Genomic DNA, 19,489 nt, shown 5'->3' on the forward strand with positions numbered 1-19,489 from the left:
TAACTTATTAATTCCTCGTGACTCCACTAAAGACTCAGAATTGCACTCTTGAATTCATAGAACACTCTATAATAAATATAAATACGTTATATAGACAGTCTACAATGAGATGGGACTAAAATATAGTATTACCCATCATTGTATTTTATCCTTAAAACACTTAGTTCCTTGTAAATGATATTTCAGTAAACTAATATTAATTACTGAAATGAGATCTCTTTCATTTAGCACCTTGAACCAAACTAAAAAGAAACCATCGTTTCACTTCTTCATCAGAAGCTATAAATGTTCATATCTATGATTAACACTCTCATTCAATTATACTACCAAGTTCCCAAGATGTAGGTATGGACTAGTCCGTAGGGTAAGCTGGTAACGAACAAGTCAAAGAACTCAAATAATACAATCAGTTAGAATACTAACCACTTAGAATTGAGATTGAATTGACCTACGGTCAACTATATGATATGACTAGAATAGATAATAACGGTATGTTTACTTATCCTATCAACTGTCAATATCGGTCCAGTCCGATGTAACAAATACATCCGATCTTATCTACTTTGTTAGTGTTCTTGAAAAAACATAACACTACAATGTGTAAGTAGATCATATCGTAGATTGGCAAGTCAGTGTAAATCCTATGCACTGACTAATCTTAGGACTAACTTATTTTGAATATATAATCATATTTATATTCCACTGTGATTACGTCACTATAAATACGATTAGCTATATGCTTGAGATTCAATAGAAGTTTATATTAAACAAATAATCATGAAAATCAAGATTTTCATGAAAAAATCGACGTTACTCGATGGTGGTACGATGGTTGCTCGATGATGGTTCAATGCAATTCTTGTAAGAGACATAATTTTTCACTTGGGTGTCCGTTTTTGGTGATTTTTTTTTTTATTTTGGGTATTTTTTTGAGATCTACACATTTTAGAAGTTCATATACACATTTTCAAAGTTTAGAACTTGAAAACATACCAAAACATATCTTGAACATGAGGTATGTTTTTCATTTTGCATTTTTTTCAAGATTTATATTTCCCAAATGTGTATATCTTAAAAAAATACCCAAAATAAAAAAAAATCACCCCAAACGGACACCCGAGTGAAAAATTACGTATCTTGCAATAATCGTATCAACACCATCAAACCTACATCGAACCACCATCGAACAACATCGATTTTTTCATGAAAATCTTGATTTTGAAGGCCCCATCGAGCTGGCATCGAGCACTATCGAACCACATCGATTTTCTACAGATTTCAAAGTTTTAGATCTGAAAAAAAATATCACAAAAAAATCTTGCCCAGATCTCTTCGAAATGCAGTATTTTAGTGTCCTAAGTAAGGAATACTTGCTATTACATCGAGTTCTCTTATATTTTACCTTACCCATCGATTTTTTTTTCTAGAGAGAGAGTTGAGAGGAATGGGTTAAGGGAGAGAGAGGGAAGAGAGAAGAATAAGTGGATGAGAAAAATTATGGGAGGGGTATTTTGGGTATTGTCAAAAGATTTGACATTTTTTTGAAATGATTAGAAGACTTGTCATTTTTTTTTATTTAGGATACGTCATTATGAAAAAATATGGGCTTGGGCCAGACACGACACGAATTGAAAATTGGCATGGCACGACACGTCACAACATGGGCCTGAGCACGACACTACACGACAAGCCCGAAGGCACGACACGAAAACACGAACAAACTAGCCCGAAAGCACGACACGATAAAAAACCCGATATTTTGACATTAATAATGATAATACATTTTTATTTGTCAATTATCTATAAATTAAATTGATAATAAAAGTCTATTATTTTTCTCAATGCTTATATTTTTATAATTATATTAATTTATTTTAAGATTTGTGAGTTAAAATTTTTAGCATTTATTAGTAGGCATTCAAATTTTAATAATTATCTTTGATATAATTTTGTGTAAAATATTGTGAAAAAGTATATACAAATATCTAAAACTATACTTTAAACAAAGAAATATATTTGGATTGGTGGTGAGTCTATTGATTGTTAAAGAGAAAGTGGAGGGTTCTATTTCTTATCCTCACATTTTTTGGCAATAATAACTCGGCCTAGCACGAATTGAAATATGGGTCCGACCCGACCCAAATTATTCGGAGATACGAAAATGTGCGGCCCACATTTACAGCTTTAGACAGAGGGATTCTATTTCTCATCCTCACATTTTTTGGCAATAATAAAATGAGCCTAAATAAGAAAAGCGGTCGACTTGGCCTACTACGAATTGAAATATGGGCCCAGCCCGGCCCAAATTATTCGAAGGTACAAAAATGTGCGGCCCACATTTACAGCTCTAGACGGATCTATCAAGGAGCAAAGAGTGCGTAAATACACCTCATTAAGCATAAAAGCTCAAATTTCCCTTCCAGGATCATAGATGGATCTAGAGTTGTAAATACGGGCCGAGCTTTCTAGCACGACATGAAACCGGCACGAGCACGACACTACACGGAAAAATATGGGCTTGGGCCAGACACAACACGAATTAAAAATTGGCACGGCACGGCTCGTCACGACATGAGCCTGAGCATGACACGACACGACACGACAAGCCCGAAGGCACGACATGAAAGCATGAACAAACTAGCCCGAAAGCACGACACGATAAAAAACCCGATATTTTAACATTAATAATGATAATACATTTTTATTTGTCAATTATCTATAAATTAAAATGATAATAAAAGTCTATTATCTTTCTCAATGTTTATATTTTTATAATTATATTAATTTATTTTAAGATTTGTGAGTTAAAATTTTTAGCATTTATTAGTAGGTATTCAAATTTTAATAATTATTTTTTATATAATTTTTTGTAATGTATTGTTAAAATGTATATACAAATATCTAAAACTATACTTTAAACAAAGAAATATATTTGGATTGGTGGTGAGTCTATTGATTGTTAAAAAAGGAGGTGGAGGGTTCTATTTCTTATTCTCACATTTTTTGGCAATAATAACTCGGCCTAGCACAAATTGAAATATGGGTCCGACCCGACCCAAATTATTCGGAGATACAAAAATGTGCGGCCCACATTTACGGCTTTAGACGAAGGGGTTTTATTTCTCATCCTCACATTTTTTTTGCAATAATAAAATGGGCCTAAATAAGAAAAGCGGTCGACCTGGCCTAATACGAATTGAAATATGGGCCCAGCCCGGCCCAAATTATTCGAAGGTACGAAAATGTGCGGCCCACATTTACAGCTCTAGACGGATCTATCAAGGAGCAAAGAGTGCGGCCTGGTGATCGCCAAAAAGTAACACGCAAGTATACGCGGTCTAATCAAGTAATATATGATAAGTCAAGTGTCGATCCCACGAAGACTAATATTAATTACCAATAATTAACCTCTAATTCTAATCGATTTGAATAATAATTTTAGATCAATAAATAAAATAATTATTACTAAAAATTAAGAAACCTACTAAGCACTTAAAGAAATGCAGAGATGAAACTTGATTTAATTCAATAGATGCAAAAGTTAGGGCTTTAGTTTCATCAACCATCCATTTATGATTTCTAACCAATTCTCAATATTTCTTAATTCTATTGTGGTAGCAGATTACAATTATATATTATAGTCTTGTTAGGATCTATAATTCTCTACAATATACTATTTCCTACATCTCTGTGGTAAATCAATATATTGCAGGCTTTAAACACATAATCCCTAAACTACACAATTCATAAAAGTACTTTCGTCTAATATAAAATTGTGATTATTTACTTATAGCATAATTACCCTTCTCTTTTCAGAGTATAGGTTAAAATCATATAAACATGTAAATAATGATCAAACATTCACAAGCATTAAGCATATGATAAATAATCCACAGCAGAAGAAAGAAATTCAGGAAAATTTCATTAAGAGATCAAAAGTTTCAAGAAGAATCCACTAAAACCCTAATAACAAGATTAGTTCCAAGCAGACATAATGGAGTCAATCAAATTAAATATAAACATAAACTCCAGTAAAGAGATTACAGAAGAAAATAAGAAATCAAACTCTAGGTCTTCAATGTTCTCCTCTGCCTCTAATGACCTCTCTACACCTCTAATTATGAAATGAATACCCTAATTAACTCTTAAAACGTATTTAAAAAGAAACCCTAAAATATCTAACAATTTTGCCACTTCTGCAAGCCACGTTCAACCACACGCGCCGCGGCCCTAGCATCCAAGCGCCGCGGCGCGCCTCTATGCTCCAGCGCAGCCCCCTTCTCTGACTTCAGCAAGCGTCGCGGCGCTTCCCTCAGGCGCCGCGACCCTTCAAAATTCCAGAAAATGGCCCTCTCTGCTTTTTCCTTGCGCCGCAGCTCTTCATTGAAGCGCCGCGGCCCCTCTAATTCTTACAAAAACTTGTTTCCAAACTCCAAAACGAACAATTATCTCCACAAATGGGTCTTCAACTTCCTTTTTGTTAACATTTAGCATAAATTTCCCAATTTAAGCTAATTTTTCAGTCATTTCCCAAACTTCACGTTTTCTTCTCCTATTTCCTGCAAACATACCAAAACAAGCATAATACCGTATAACACTCCACCAAAATGACTCAAACTTACCCTAAACACATGTTAAAACTATGCTAAAAACGGACTCATCACCTGGCCACCAATTTTTTTTTTTTTTTTTCAAAATTTAGATTTTGGCTCCTAATAATTTTTTTTGTACATTTTGATTCCTCCCAACTTGGTTTTCCTCTTTTGGCCTCTCTCCGATTCTCGGCTCCTTCCCTGCTTACATTTACAATTTTTTATTTTTATGAAACAATCGTGTTGATAGTAGGCTTTCGTAACGATTCAAGGCCTTCTTTTAATGACCCATTTTTTCTTGTTAACTATTCTAATAATATGAAACGACTTATATTCATTAATATGAATATGATGTTTTCCAATAAAATTTAGACTTGTACATAATATTAAGGAACCCCTAATATTAATTGACTTTTCTAACATAAGACAAACTCTATTGACTCCAAAATTCAAAGAAAAAAAAAAACAAAAACAAAAAATTCATCTCATGCAATGGTACACTTGTACTGCTATTTAACTAATTAAAATAGTATTTTAATATATTTTTATTTTTAAATTAGTTATTATATATTTTTATATTTTAATTAGTTATTATATATTTTTATATTTTAATTATCTTTTATTTTTAAAATTACCATAGGATTTATAAATGGAAAAAAAATGATTTTGTTAACTATTTTAATGTTTTTGTATTTAACTGTAAGTAAACATAGAATTTAAGTATTTTAGCATAAATTTTCTACTCAAAAGTACGACCTTAAATGTTAGTACCTACGGAGTGGAAGTAAAAGTAGCGTTTTGGTATTTCTACCGCGAAAAAAAAATTTGGTTTCTATGTGTAAGTAAATACAAAATTTAAGTATTTTAGCTGTTATTTTTCCTTAATTTTATTTGATAAATTGGTTTGTGATCATGATACTTGATAACAAATATTATAGCTTAAGAAAGAGAGAATAAATAAATATTCAAGCAAAGCCATAATTTTACTTCAAAATTATAAGATTAAGGCATGCATCTAAATAATTAAACGATGTACAATGGGTCCGACCCGACCCAAATTATTTGGAGAAACGAAAATGTGCGGCCCACATTTACGGCTTTAGACGGAGGGGTTCTATCTCTCATCCTCACATTTTTTGGCAATAATAAAATGGGTCTAAATAAGAAAAGCGATCGACCTGGCCTAATACGAATTGAAATATGCGTCAAACCCAGCCGAAATTATTCGAAGGTACAAAATTATGCGGCCCACATTTACAGCTCTAGACGGAACTATCAAGGAGCAAAGAGTGCGACCTGGCCACCAATTTTTTTTTTTATTTCAAAATTTAGATTTTGGCTCCTCATAATTTTTTTTGTACATTTTGATCCCTCCCAACTTGGTTTTCCTCTTTTGGCCTATCTCCGATTCTCGGCTCCTTCCCTGCTTACATTTACAATTTTTTTTTTTTATGAAATAATCGTGTTGATAGTAGGCTTTCGTAATGATTCAAGGCCTTCTTTTAATGACCCATTTTTTCTTGTTAACTATTCTAATAATATAAAACGACTTATCAAAATTCATTAATATGAATATGATGTTTTCCAATAAAATTTAGACCTTTACATAATATTAATTGACTTTTCTAACATAAGACAAACTCTATTGACTCCAAAATTCAAAGAAATAAAAAACAAAAACAAAAAATTCATCTCATGCAATGGTACACTTGTACTACTATTTAACTAATTAAAATAGTATTTTAATATATTTTTATTTTTAAATTAGTTATTATATATTTTTATATTTTAATTAGTTATTATATATTTTTATATTTTAATTATCTTTTATTTTTAAAATTACCATAGGATTTATAAATGGAAAAAAAATGATTTTGTTAATTATTTTAATGTTTTTGTATTTAACTATAAGTAAACATAGAATTTAAGTATTTTAGCATAAATTTTCTACTCAAAAGTAAGACCTTAAATGTTAGTACCTACGGAGTGGAAGTAAAAGTAGCGTTTTGGTATTTTTACTGCGAAAAAAAAAATTTGGTTTCTATGTGTAAGTAAATACAAAATTTGAGTATTTTAGCTGTTATTTTTCCTTAATTTTATTTGATAAATTGGTTTGTGATCATGATACTTGATAACAAAGATTATAGCTTAAGAAAGAGAGAGAATAAATGAATATTCAAGCAAAGCCATAATTTTACTTCAAAATTATAAGATTAAGGCATGCATCTAAATAATTAAACGATGTACAATGTTATATCATGACAAACATCGCAAGCTTGTATGTAATACTACACAAGGCCAAAAAAATTATCAGCAAAAAAAGGGGCAACGAGCAAAATTGCCCCCAAAACAACCATTATTTAGATAAATATCCCAGTTTTTAAAAAAATCAACAATGAGCCCAATACAACAAATTAGTATAGTGAAATTTTACATTTACCCTTACCATCTTTAACCTCTTTAGCCTTAGGTAAATCCTATAATATGAATACGAATTGAAATATGGGCCCAGCCCGGCCCAAATTATTCGAAGGTAGAAAATGTGCGGCTCACATTTACAGCTCTAGACGGATCTATCAAGGAGCAAAGAGTGCGGCCTGGCCACCAATTTTTTTTTATTTCAAAATTTAGATTTTGGCTCCTAATAATTTTTTTTTGTACATTTTGATCCTTCCCAACTTGGTTTTCCTCTTTTGGCCTCTCTCCAATTCTCGGCTCCTTCCCTGCTTATATTTAAAAAAAAATTTATGAAATAATCGTGTTGATAGTAGGCTTTCGTAACGATTCAAGGCCTTCTTTTAATGACCCATTTTTTCTTGGAAAATCTACCAAAATGCACTAAAAGTGAAAAAAAATATGAAAAATACGGTATATTACAAAAATACGGAATTTTTGGATAAAAACACGGAGTGACAAAAGTGTAAATACGGAGTAGCTTTTAAATCTTAAATAATAGGGGTAAAATACATTTTTTTGTGATCAACGTTTACAAACTTGTAAATATCTGTTACAAAATTGTAAATATCTTTTACGTGTTTGTAAATAATATTTACAAAAATTAGTTTTAGAATTGTATTATTTTGTACATAAAACTTAGGAACAAAATCGTAACTAATTTTTTTATTTTTGTAACAATAGCTTACAAATCTAGTTTCATAACTAGGAAAGATATTTTTGTAACTAACATTTACAAAAATAATTTATAGTTAAGAAATCGTAACCAAAATTTACATAAAAATACTATAATTTTCCATATGTTACAATATTGTACCAAAAAATTACAGTAAACATTAAATTTATATTATACAACTTAAAAATATAAATTTAAGATATTCATTATTTATAAAACACTTTATTATATATATGTATATAAAAATACAGTTAGAGAGTAGTGAATTACAATAATTTTATATACAAGTTTTACATTTTTGTAACAACAGTTTGCAAAACTAATTTCACAATCAAGAAGTTTATTTTTGTAACTAACATTTACATAAATATTTATAAATTTATTTAACATGATTGTTACAAAAATTTACAAAAATTAATTTTTTAACTTTAAAATATATTTTTACAACAAAGTTTAAATTTTGACTAGATTAAGATTTTAGTTTAACATTGAGTGTTGAGATTTGACTAGCTGTGATTTTCAAAACAATATAATATTTTTTTATCACTATCCCTTACAAAAATTTATGAATATACATATATATAATAAAATTGAAAGATCATTTATATCAATTTAAATAAAAATAGGACTGTAAACAAATTAAATATAAAAAGTAATATTAAGGGAGAGAAAAAAAAGTGAAAAATGACATATTTAATTAGAAATTTTATGTATGATACTAAGATAATAAAATAAAAAAGTAGAAGATAGTTGATATTATTATTATTAGCATATTAAAAGTATGTATGAATTAATTACTGGAGAAAAAGACAAAAAAAAAAAAACTAAAGTACAAAGAACAGAAAGAAAAGAGTAAAATATTATCATATATATATATAAATAAATATTTATTTTTCAATTTAAAAATTGCGTGTCTAATATTTATAATTGTATAAATATATATATGTAAACATCTATTTATATATATATAATATTAGTTTGAGGAAAGGTAAAGTGATGCATAATTGTGTAGGTGTGTTAGCAAGTAAGCGTGTTAGCCTGAAAGTTAATACCGTAAATTTATAATTATTTTATATAACCGTATATTTAAGTTTTTTTGTTCAAACACCGTGCATTTTGTAATCATCCCTTTTTTTTTTTGTTAACTATTCTAATAATATGAAACGACTTATCAAAATTCATTAATATGAATATGATGTTTTCCAATAAAATTTAGACCTTTACATAATATTAATTGACTTTTCTAACATAAGACAAACTCTATTGACTCCAAAATTCAAAGAAAAAAAAAACGAAAACAAAAACAAAAAATTCATCTCTTGCAATGGTACACTTGTACTACTATTAAACTAATTAAAATAGCATTTTAATATATTTTCATTTTTAAATTAATTATTACATATTTTTATATTTTAATTATCTTTTATTTTTAAAATTACCATAGGATTTATAAATGGAAAAAAAATGATTTTGTTAATTATTTTAATGGTTTTGTATTTAATTGTAAGTAAACATAGAATTTAAGTATTTTAGCATAAATTTTCTACTCAAAAGTAAGACCTTAAATGTTGGTACCTATGGAGTGGAAGTAAAAGTACAGTTTTTTGGTACTTCTACTGCGAATTTTTTTTTTTTTTTGGTTTCTCTGTGTAAGTAAATACAAAATTTAAGTATTTTAGCTGTTATTTTTCCTTAATTTTATTTGATAAATTGGTTTGTGATTGTAGGGATTTTACCTATATGACCCTACACAATTCTCAAACACATCAGTAACAACAAGGTCAAAACTGACCTTTGCCTTTATTTTACTGAACCTTTGTTTTATTAGGCTGCTTTTATTCTTGTTTGTTCACCTAATCGACTGAATTTTGCAGAGAAGAAAGAGAAGAAAAATTGAGAGAAAAAACCCTTTTACCCTCTCTGCCCTAACCCAGAAGAACACCGAGATATTCAACCACAAACCCAGAAATCTCAAGCTCAATCACAAACCAGAAACAAATATATCAAGAGTAAGGGAAGAGAGATACAAACAGAGATTTATAGAGGTTCACCACCAAAATATTTGGGGCTACGTCCTCTTGAGCTCGCCTCAGAGATTGAGAGCTCCAAATCCACTAATCAATGGAGAAATTGTTACAACCAAGCAGTCATGTAATGACCCACTACTCTAGACTATTTGGACCATTAACGAAACTATACATAAAACTTACATTTTTACGAAAATACCATAATTTATTGAGTAACTTGCAAAATAAGAGTTATTTACAAAGTAAATACTAAAACGGATATGGGATCCCATTGTCTTTAAAACAAAAACATAATTTAAAATAATAAGACATTACATAATTAGTGCGGAAAATACATGTAAAAAGACATAAAACCGAAACTACATCCTCGAATCGAATAACGCTCGGCCCCTTGACTCCATTCACCATCGATACACATCCTCCAAGCGTCACGAATCTTACCGCCTCTAAGCTTATTTTCCTGCACATAAACAGAAAGGAGTGAGCCTAATGCCCAGCAAGGAAAATCTAACACAAAGTCATATACATAATTTCATAAGAAAACATAAAGACTTAACATAATACATATAACATACACTTATTATAATGACCATTATTCTTGGGGTCCCATAGACTAAACAAGCATATGCCCATGGAGTTAGTGGGGTCCTACTAGCTAAGTAGGTCATATGCCCATAACCCATTTTGGGTCTTGTTATCCATATGGGTCATATGCCCAAGCCTACAAACATACATACATATCATAACACATTTAATAACATAAAACATATAGATAACATAAGCACATAACATATTGATTCTAGCCTATTTTCCTTACCAAAGTTACCGGGATATAATGGACTGAGTTGGGACTTTTGGAACACTCCTAAAACCATAATGAAAGAGTGAGTTTAAAGAAAGGAGATGAAATGAAAGAGATGGAAAGACTAAACCATAAAAACATACTTACCAACTTCTATGCTTAAGAACTTGGATTCCCTAACCAAAATAAGAATGAGGTTAGGGGACTGAGTAGAAGGTTTTGAGAAAGGAAATAACATGAAATATATGAAACAAAGTTTCGGGTTTACCTCAAATATTTGCAAGATCAATCTAACCTCCACCGAAATACTATAGAACTCCCTTCCCAAAGTGTTTGATAAGCTTATGATGTTTAAGCTAATAGTTTTTCCCCAAACCAGGTGTTTACACTCTCACACTCACTTAACACTAGCAGCTTCTGAACTTAGAGCAAATGGTGAATAATGGCTGGGTACTAGGTCCTATTTATAGAGTTTGGGAATGAAAATATCTTGATTTTACTTGAATAAAAATAATGGCTTTTTAGGTGAAAATCATTTGAATAATCGTTCAGCAGAGGCTGAAGACTCGTTCAAAAGATGCTGGACTGTTGAAGGAGTTTGAATGGCTGAAAGGAAATGAATTCAAAAGAGTTTGAATCCATGCTGAAGGAGGCGATATATCGCCCCCTGTAGGCGATATATCGCCTGGGCCAGTATACCCGAGGCGACCGTGCATCGTTTCGTGTTTTCCGTATCTACGTGCTGCGACATATCGCCCCCTATAGCTGCGATATATCGGCACACGCTGAATATTTAAACACGAAATTACACATTTTTAGCTAAGTTTGAATGGAGTAAACAGCCTTGACTAAGCCCTCAACGTACTCAAAGCTGCTGACTGACCCTATAACATTCAAACTTTACTCCTTATTATATTTAATCCTCAAAAATCTTTAATCCTTAATCACCATTCATAACATGTGCTTAAAATCCTATTGGTTGATGTCTAAACCTTATAATATAATAAATATAATCCTTAATATCAGTCACATTAATCAAACCTTAGGTTATACTTAATATTCTTAAACTATAGGTTAAACTTAGAAAATCTATAAGTACTACTATGAGTGTCCAAATAATTCCCGGTCTGAACCAAAAATCCATAGTAACAAAGATAACACTAAACATACTATAATACTACTAAACAATTAGCTAAGTAAAGTTCTTGGACTCTACAAGTCAAGATCATGATTACAACATCATCAGGTACTCCCTTTCCTTTTTCCCCTTATTTCTCTCCGTTTTCCCTTAAATCAGAAAACCCTATCACTCTTCTAATAATCTTCTCTCTTTTTCTTTTGCAGGAAAAAAAAAACTCTCAAAGCTCTCAAATTTCTCTGTGCATTTATTTTCATTTTTAAATTAGTTATTACATATTTTTATATTTTAATTATCTTTTATTTTTAAAATTACCATAGGATTTATAAATGGAAAAAAAATGATTTTGTTAATTATTTTAATGGTTTTGTATTTAATTGTAAGTAAACATAGAATTTAAGTATTTTAGCATAAATTTTCTACTCAAAAGTAAGACCTTAAATGTTGGTACCTATGGAGTGGAAGTAAAAGTACAGTTTTTTGGTACTTCTACTGCGAATTTTTTTTTTTTTGGTTTCTCTGTGTAAGTAAATACAAAATTTAAGTATTTTAGCTGTTATTTTTCCTTAATTTTATTTGATAAATTGGTTTGTGATTGTAGGGATTTTACCTATATGACCCTACACAATTCTCAAACACATCAGTAACACCAAGGTCAAAACTGACCTTTGCCTTTATTTTACTGAACCTTTGTTTTATTAGGCTGCTTTTATTCTTGTTTGTTCACCTAATCGACTGAATTTTGCAGAGAAGAAAGAGAAGAAAAATTGAGAGAAAAAACCCTTTTACCCTCTCTGCCCTAACCCAGAAGAACACCGAGATATTCAACCACAAACCCAGAAATCTCAAGCTCAATCACAAACCAGAAACAAATATATCAAGAGTAAGGGAAGGGAGATACAAACAGAGATTTATAGAGGTTCACCACCAAAATATTTGGGGCTACGTCCTCTTGAGCTCGCCTCAGAGATTGAGAGCTCCAAATCCACTAATCAATGGAGAAATTGTTACAACTAAGCAGTCAAGATCATGATTACAACATCATCAGGTACTCCCTTTCCTTTTTCCCCTTATTTCTCTCCGTTTTCCCTTAAATCAGAAAACCCTATCACTCTTCTAATAATCTTCTCTCTTTTTCTTTTGCGGGAAAAAAAAACTCTCAAAGCTCTCAAATTTCTCTGTGCATAAAGACAAACATGATGAGCCTCTTCTCTCTTTAGATTACATGTATTTATAGGCTAAAGTAGAATAATATTTTCGGTTGTGTTTTTCTTGATGTTGAATAGCTTTTGATCTGTTTGTTGTTGAGCTGGCAAAAAATTAGTTGTAACAATATTTTGCATGTAGTTCTAACAGAATACAGTTCATACTGGGGACTTGTATTTAACAGTGATCATGATACTTGATAACAAAGATTATAGCTTAAGAAAGAGAGAGAATAAATGAATTTTCAAGCAAAGCAATAATTTTACTTCTAAATTATGAGATTAAGGCTTTGCTTCTAAATAATTAAATGATGTAGAATGTTATATCCTAAAAATTAGAGGCTTTTAAGAAGAGGAAAATACATAGACATTGTTGTACTCCTTCCTAAACCACTCTGGTGCAACATACCCTTTTGTTCCTCTAATGGCTGTATGTGTATGACTTTGATTAATCATCAAAAGTTTGGCCAAACCGAAATCAGATATCTTGGCATTGTTGTACTCATCAAGAAGTATGTTTTGTGGCTTTATATAACAGTGAATGATCTGAGTGTTGCACTCCTCGTGTAAATATAAGAGCCCTTTTGCAATTCCTAAAGCAAGTTCACTTCTTTGGTTCCAACAAGGCCTTATGATGCCACCAAACAAAAAGCTTGCTAGAGTGTTATTGCTCAAGTACTCGTACACCAACAAACGATTAGGTCCATCATTACAATATCCTAGTAGGCGAGCAAGATTCTTGTGATGTATCTGGCCAATGGATTTCAATTCAGCCTTGAATTCTCTTTCACCATCTTTTAGTATTGAACTCAATTTTTTCACAGCCACGACAATGCTAGCATTAGTTTGTATGAGGTGGCCTTTGTAAACAATGCCAAAAGATCCATGTCCCAGTTCATCTTTGAAATCATCTGTGGCTTCTTCAAGTTCTTTGTAGCTATAGCATCGCAAATTCGATTCAGGATCATCTTGTGGAGAAGGAGACCTTTCACTCTTCTTCTTGCGAGCGAGTAAAATCCCCACACAAATTGCACCAAGTAACATAAAGTTAACACATACAGATCCACTTAATATTCCTAGTATATAACATGGATCAAACCATTCTGGTTTTTCTTGATCACTTTTGTTACAAATAAAGTAGGAAAAGTAGAGTTACCCTTGCGAATTTTGATGAAAGCAATAGATGGATTAGTATTATCCACTCTCCCATTTGACAAAGGAAACCTCTTCTTCCAACAGGTACCTCCTCTGACAACAGCAGAAACACATAAACAGTCATTCAAGCAAGAATCTTTTCATGTAATCAGCTGATCCAGGCCAACCACCATTCCTGAGCTCCACAACATCATAGTCAGCAAAAGCCCATGATTGGCACTGAGGTTGAGTTGAGATCCCCTCGGCACCATGACCGGGTCTGTTTCTCCATTTGCATGCCAAACTATGGTTTTGTTAGGTATGTTGGCATACCATATGCACAGCAAGAAGAGGATATCATCATCTTGGTTTCTAAGCTGACGAAACCCGAAAGCAAAATCGCCATTCTGAGAGAGCCAAGGGGAAGAATTCTCTTCTGCAAAGAGGGAAGTTCCCAAGTTCACTTTGCCTTTATTGGTTTGAGCAAAAACATAGTTTGTTGACAGAAAAAAGAGCAAGGGAATAAGAAGGAATACAAGTTGAGAAGACACAGTCATTGATGTCCAAGCAAAGCAAATTAAGACAAGACAAGGATACATTCAACTTTGTCACTTGTTATGATTTGGGTCTCTTTATTTTTACTTTTATATTGAGTAATCGAGAGGCACATAATTAACTTAAGCGTGCATAAGAAGTTCAAATCACTGCGTGTTGTTTAGCTCAATGCATGTGTAGCTATTCAGAAATTAATAAGAGTCATGGTCGTAAAGGTTAAAATTTGTGTGTCACCAATCTCAAGTTAGAATATTAAATGACATACTGGATTAAATTATTATATTAAATGGCATATTAGGTATTAAAGGTTGACTCTTATAATTGTATTTTCTAATACAAGTGACTTGAAAGTATCAGGAGATAACGTATCAACGTATCTGATTTAGCCAGATTATTTGACATGGTAGGATTTAAGACTTACATACAAAGTACACCACAAACTAATACCAGCCTTAGGAAAATTTGAAAAAGATAATGGCGTTTCAAGCATCTGAACAGCCCTTCTCATATTTAGTCTAAGAAATGGATTTTCTTGAACACATTGTTGAAGCGTAAAATAATAGACAGGGTTAAAAAGGGAATTGTGCAATAATGAGAATGTCCATGATACATAGCCTTTATTACAAGAATGCCATGAAGGAAGCTTGCAGAAATAGACAAGCTTTGGTAGATAACACGTGTAGCATTTTAACCTTTTCTTGCAAGCTACGTGTTGCATTCTAGCCTTTTCCTGCAAGTTACATTTTAGCTTCTCTAGCAAGCAGCCCTGGCCTATAAAAGGACGGCTAACAGAAGCAATGGGACAGAGAGAAGGGAAGATAGCATCCATACTCATCATTAGCGTGCCTCTCCATAAACTAGCTCTTCTTAGCCTAAGCCAGCTTTTCTCAAGCAGACTAGGTTGATCATCATAACCTACACCACGCCTTCTCACCCTTACACATATAGATATATTTCCAACCCTCGCTCAAGCCTGACTGCAAACTCGATTACCAATATATTTCCAACCTTGCATAACCTAGCTTGCTACAAATTCATATGTGTTGCCAACCTTGCATAATCCAACTTGCTTATATTTCCAACCTTGCATAGCCTAGCTTACTATAAGATCGTATATATTTCTAACCTTGCATAATCTAGCCAGCAAAAATAAATATATATATATATGCATCCTCCAACCTTGCATAACCTAGCTTGTTACAAATTTACTACAGGCTAGCTACATCCAGTAAAATAAACGTCCTAAGATACGAAGAGCAATCTATACCACAAATCTCTCTAAGCTCTTTAAGCGATAAAGATGATGGGCTATGCTCCCTTGTTGTAATCTTCTATTAATAATAAGAAGACAATTCTTGCTACCGTGGATGTAGGCAATAATCACATATATATTGCTGAACCACGTAAATGTGTGTTGTTTTATTTTATTTTTATTTTTATTTATTCATCATGAGCACATATAATCAATAGTTTATTATATTGTTTGCATTATTATTAAATGTTCAGTTAGAACCCCTGAACATTTTGGCGACTCTGCTGGGGATATTATTAATCTACTTACATCTAAATCAAGGTAGGGTATTCAAGTTTGTTCTCTTGTTTGAATTCAAATGTCTTCCTATATGGACATCCGTGAGCAGGAAACTCGAAATCAATTAGAGAACTTACGAAATGACAACAACACCAACAATACTAATGCAACGAATGCAGACAACGTTGTGCTGGCAAGACTCGAAAAACTTCAGAGGGCTCAAGATGGCATGATGCAATTACTAAGTACCCTTTTACCACAAGCACACCAAGAAGCTATTGCCGACAGAATTGGCCTACCAGATGAGCGCGGGACAAATGGCTCTCCAGTGAGGCATATAAACGTTACTGAACAACGTATCCAAACAACACCCGACAATGCAAGAGGCAATAGAACATCTGAAATTGCTGAAAGAATTGGTGAAGAGACACGATCTGTCTCTGAATTTGTTACAAAGGATGAACTAATCGGCCTTCTTAAGGCTGAAAGAGGTAAGTCATCATCGATAGTAACTTCCATTGATTTTCATCCACCGTACCCTATGGAAGTAGCGGTGAAACCATATCCACGGGGCTACATGAGCCCAACATTTCGAAAATATAATGGAAAATTTGGCAATGCCAAAGAACATGTTATTCAATTCATTGATGATCTAGGGCTCTATGCACATGATTTTGAGCTAAGGATCCACGAATTTTCAAAGTCTCTCACTGATCGGGCTTATTCCTGGTATGCGAGCCTACCACCAGGAAGTATACGGAGTTGGGATGATTTAGTCTCTCAATTTTGTGCCAAATTCTTTATGATAGAAGATAAGTGGAGTATAGCTGATCTCTCAGGAGAAAGACAAAACATAGGAGAAAGACTTATTGAATACGTGCAAAAATTTCGAGAAAAGGCCCTCGACTGTGTCGAAACCATGCCCGAAAAAGATCTGGTTAAGATGTGCATCAAAGGAATGCTTGATGAGTACCGTTTGCATATTGAGAATCATGCTATCTATAATTTTGCAGAACTTATTGCCAAGTCAAGGAATACTGAAGCCACAGTATCTCGCCTTGCCAAACCAACAAACACCAACGATCAAGCACACCGTCCATGGAAGGGAGCAAAACGCGGTGTTGACATAGCACTAGCTCAAGGAAGGCAAGATTTTGAGGCACGCAAAAGAACCAGGCAAAATAATAAACCGCCAGAATTTCCTTGCAGCAAAGAAAGAGTTTGTAGTTTGTTAGAATTATGGATTCGAGATGGGGAAGTAACCTTGCCGTTCGTTGCAAATTTGCCTACACCAGAAGAAAAACAACATGACTTATATTGTCATTATCATCGAAAAATTAATCATCCAACAATGAGATGTTACACTCTTAGAAAGATCTTCCATGAGCGACTAGAAAAAGGGGAAATCATCATAGATCCAAATACAGTGGAACAAAGACCATTTCCCCAACACCAAAATGGAGGAACTGTTATGACATGCACAGAGGAATCTCCTCTCATCCTCACAGGAATATCTCAAGACATACTTATCGAAGAAGTCGAAGAAGAGCCTCCTAACATAAGTGAGTACAAAAACATGGTTGAACCATTACTACGAACTAAGTTATTTCGAAATTTCTTTGATTGCTTAGAGTTTGGGCAAGATGCGAAAAAAGAGGCCACAGAAGCATTAGTTCAAATCGCTCAACGTCATGGTCCTTCATGTTATGTAGTAGGACACCCGATGTAACGTCCCTAAGGTAGGGTACGTCTGCCACATACTCGTAATTCTAGGGTTTACGAGTATGTAAGGCACTTGACCAAAAGAATTAAATAAAATGATACGAAGAAATACAGAAAAATTTAAACTTTTATATAAACTTATTAGAAGAAATTATTACACGTATGAATACTTTAAATTTAAGGCAGCCATATGAAAACTCTAAACCATTATTGCATTGCTACTGAGTCCGTGCTCCACAAGTTGCTCAACAGCTAAAGCCACACCTGGAAAAATGTTGGAAAATAACATAATGAGCTAACGCTCAGTAAGCAAATCTCATGCATACACATACACATGAATGTCGTGAGTTTGTAGTGCACATATACTAATATGCTGACTTATATACTTATGCATTTCATTTATTGCTCATGCACTTTCAAACTTTACTTTTATGCTCTTTCTTTTAGTTTCACATTTTTATGGGCCCAATATCACTTGTGCACACTGTTTGATTCAGCCAATGCCTGCAGGGCTTGTTACACATATCATATAGAATCCCATGGGTTCTCCTCCGGCTAGCCATCATCTCAGCTAGGCTCATCATAACACTCATTTCATCGTTGCCATAGCTGCCATACTTATTACACATATGGAGGAGAAAGACGGAAACATGGCAAACATATCTGAATGGTCAACTCTGACCTAGCCCACACTAGTGGGCAGCCACTATAAGTCTTATAGACTTCCGTCTTCTTTACTGAACTTACTTGATTGCTTCATCGAAACAGTGGCACCCTTTTTAACATCTTATTATCACTTTGCTTAAGCCTTGTGTCATTAAAATGTTTAACTTTACATAAAACTTTTCAAGGCATTTCATAACTTTTTTCATATTCATATGCATGGTCTTATATCACATAATAATGTATCACATAACTGTACATGCCATGCATACATGCTGATGCTGAAATGCCAATGTTCATGTTCATGATTCATGTTGATGGTATTCAATCAAGGCATTGTATCACATCTCATATAACTCGAAACATCTTTAGTCATAATACATGAAGCTTTGGGTTGGTGGCGTTGTTATACCTTAACGTAGAGCTATGGCTCAGGTCTAAGGTTTCCAGCCTAAAAACTTAAACGCTTCATATATCATAACATATAACAAATCATGAACATAGAGTAATCCACATATCCATCAACATAAGAACACATACTTGCACATAATTCATATCATTCTTAACCAAGTAAGACATCTTTCACATATCACAGAATTCATCAATTACATATCACACAACACCCTTATGGTGTTCATATAACCATTCTTCACATACTTATCATATGCATCATCATCATACCATACTTAACTCATCAGATGTACACAATCAATGTAGTCATGCATCTTACACTTAAGCACAAAAGGTGAGATTTACTTACCTTAGGTCCTTAGCTTATTTTAAAACGGCTCACCAAGAGTCAATCAATCAAATCCATACAAATCCTATTCAAGGCACATAATTTATTAAATTCTATCTAATCCGTAAATATACACTATTGATAGTGTATATTAATCATACCAGAAACTATATAAATGATAATAATAATTATAATAATCCCAACAAAAATAATAATTATCGTCTATAATTAAACTTATTTCGATATTAATA

The 19,489-nt window shown here is 32.6% G+C and overlaps 2 protein-coding genes across 2 annotated transcripts in view; both read right to left on the minus strand.

The window, feature by feature from the left end:
• The window catches only part of LOC133790316 (putative disease resistance protein At1g50180), a 51,387-nt gene that overhangs the window by 8,520 nt on the left and 23,378 nt on the right, over positions 1–19,489 (minus strand). The gene's annotated exons all lie outside the window — the stretch shown is intronic.
• LOC133789345 (G-type lectin S-receptor-like serine/threonine-protein kinase RLK1) lies at positions 13,240–14,585 on the minus strand. The gene is made up of 3 exons (XM_062227200.1): positions 14,239–14,585; positions 14,051–14,142; positions 13,240–13,970 (listed from the first exon to the last, which is right to left on the minus strand). Exons 1-3 carry the CDS (start codon positions 14,583–14,585, stop codon positions 13,240–13,242), a joined length of 1,170 nt encoding a protein of 389 aa, XP_062083184.1.

This window comes from Humulus lupulus, chromosome 7, assembly GCF_963169125.1.
Source record: "Humulus lupulus chromosome 7, drHumLupu1.1, whole genome shotgun sequence".
Taxonomy (NCBI): Eukaryota; Viridiplantae; Streptophyta; class Magnoliopsida; order Rosales; family Cannabaceae; genus Humulus; species Humulus lupulus.

Bases quoted from the DNA above. Each gene is read 5' to 3' on its own strand.
- LOC133789345 (XM_062227200.1), bottom strand. From the start codon at position 14,585: ATGACTGTGTCTTCTCAACTTGTATTCCTTCTTATTCCCTTGCTCTTT. The intron at 14,143-14,238 runs GTTGTGGAGCTC...TGCTGTTGTCAG, and splicing joins GGGCTTTTGCTGACTATGAT to AGGAGGTACCTGTTGGAAGA. The intron at 13,971-14,050 runs GTAACTCTACTT...GTTATATACTAG, and splicing joins TTTCATCAAAATTCGCAAGG to GAATATTAAGTGGATCTGTA.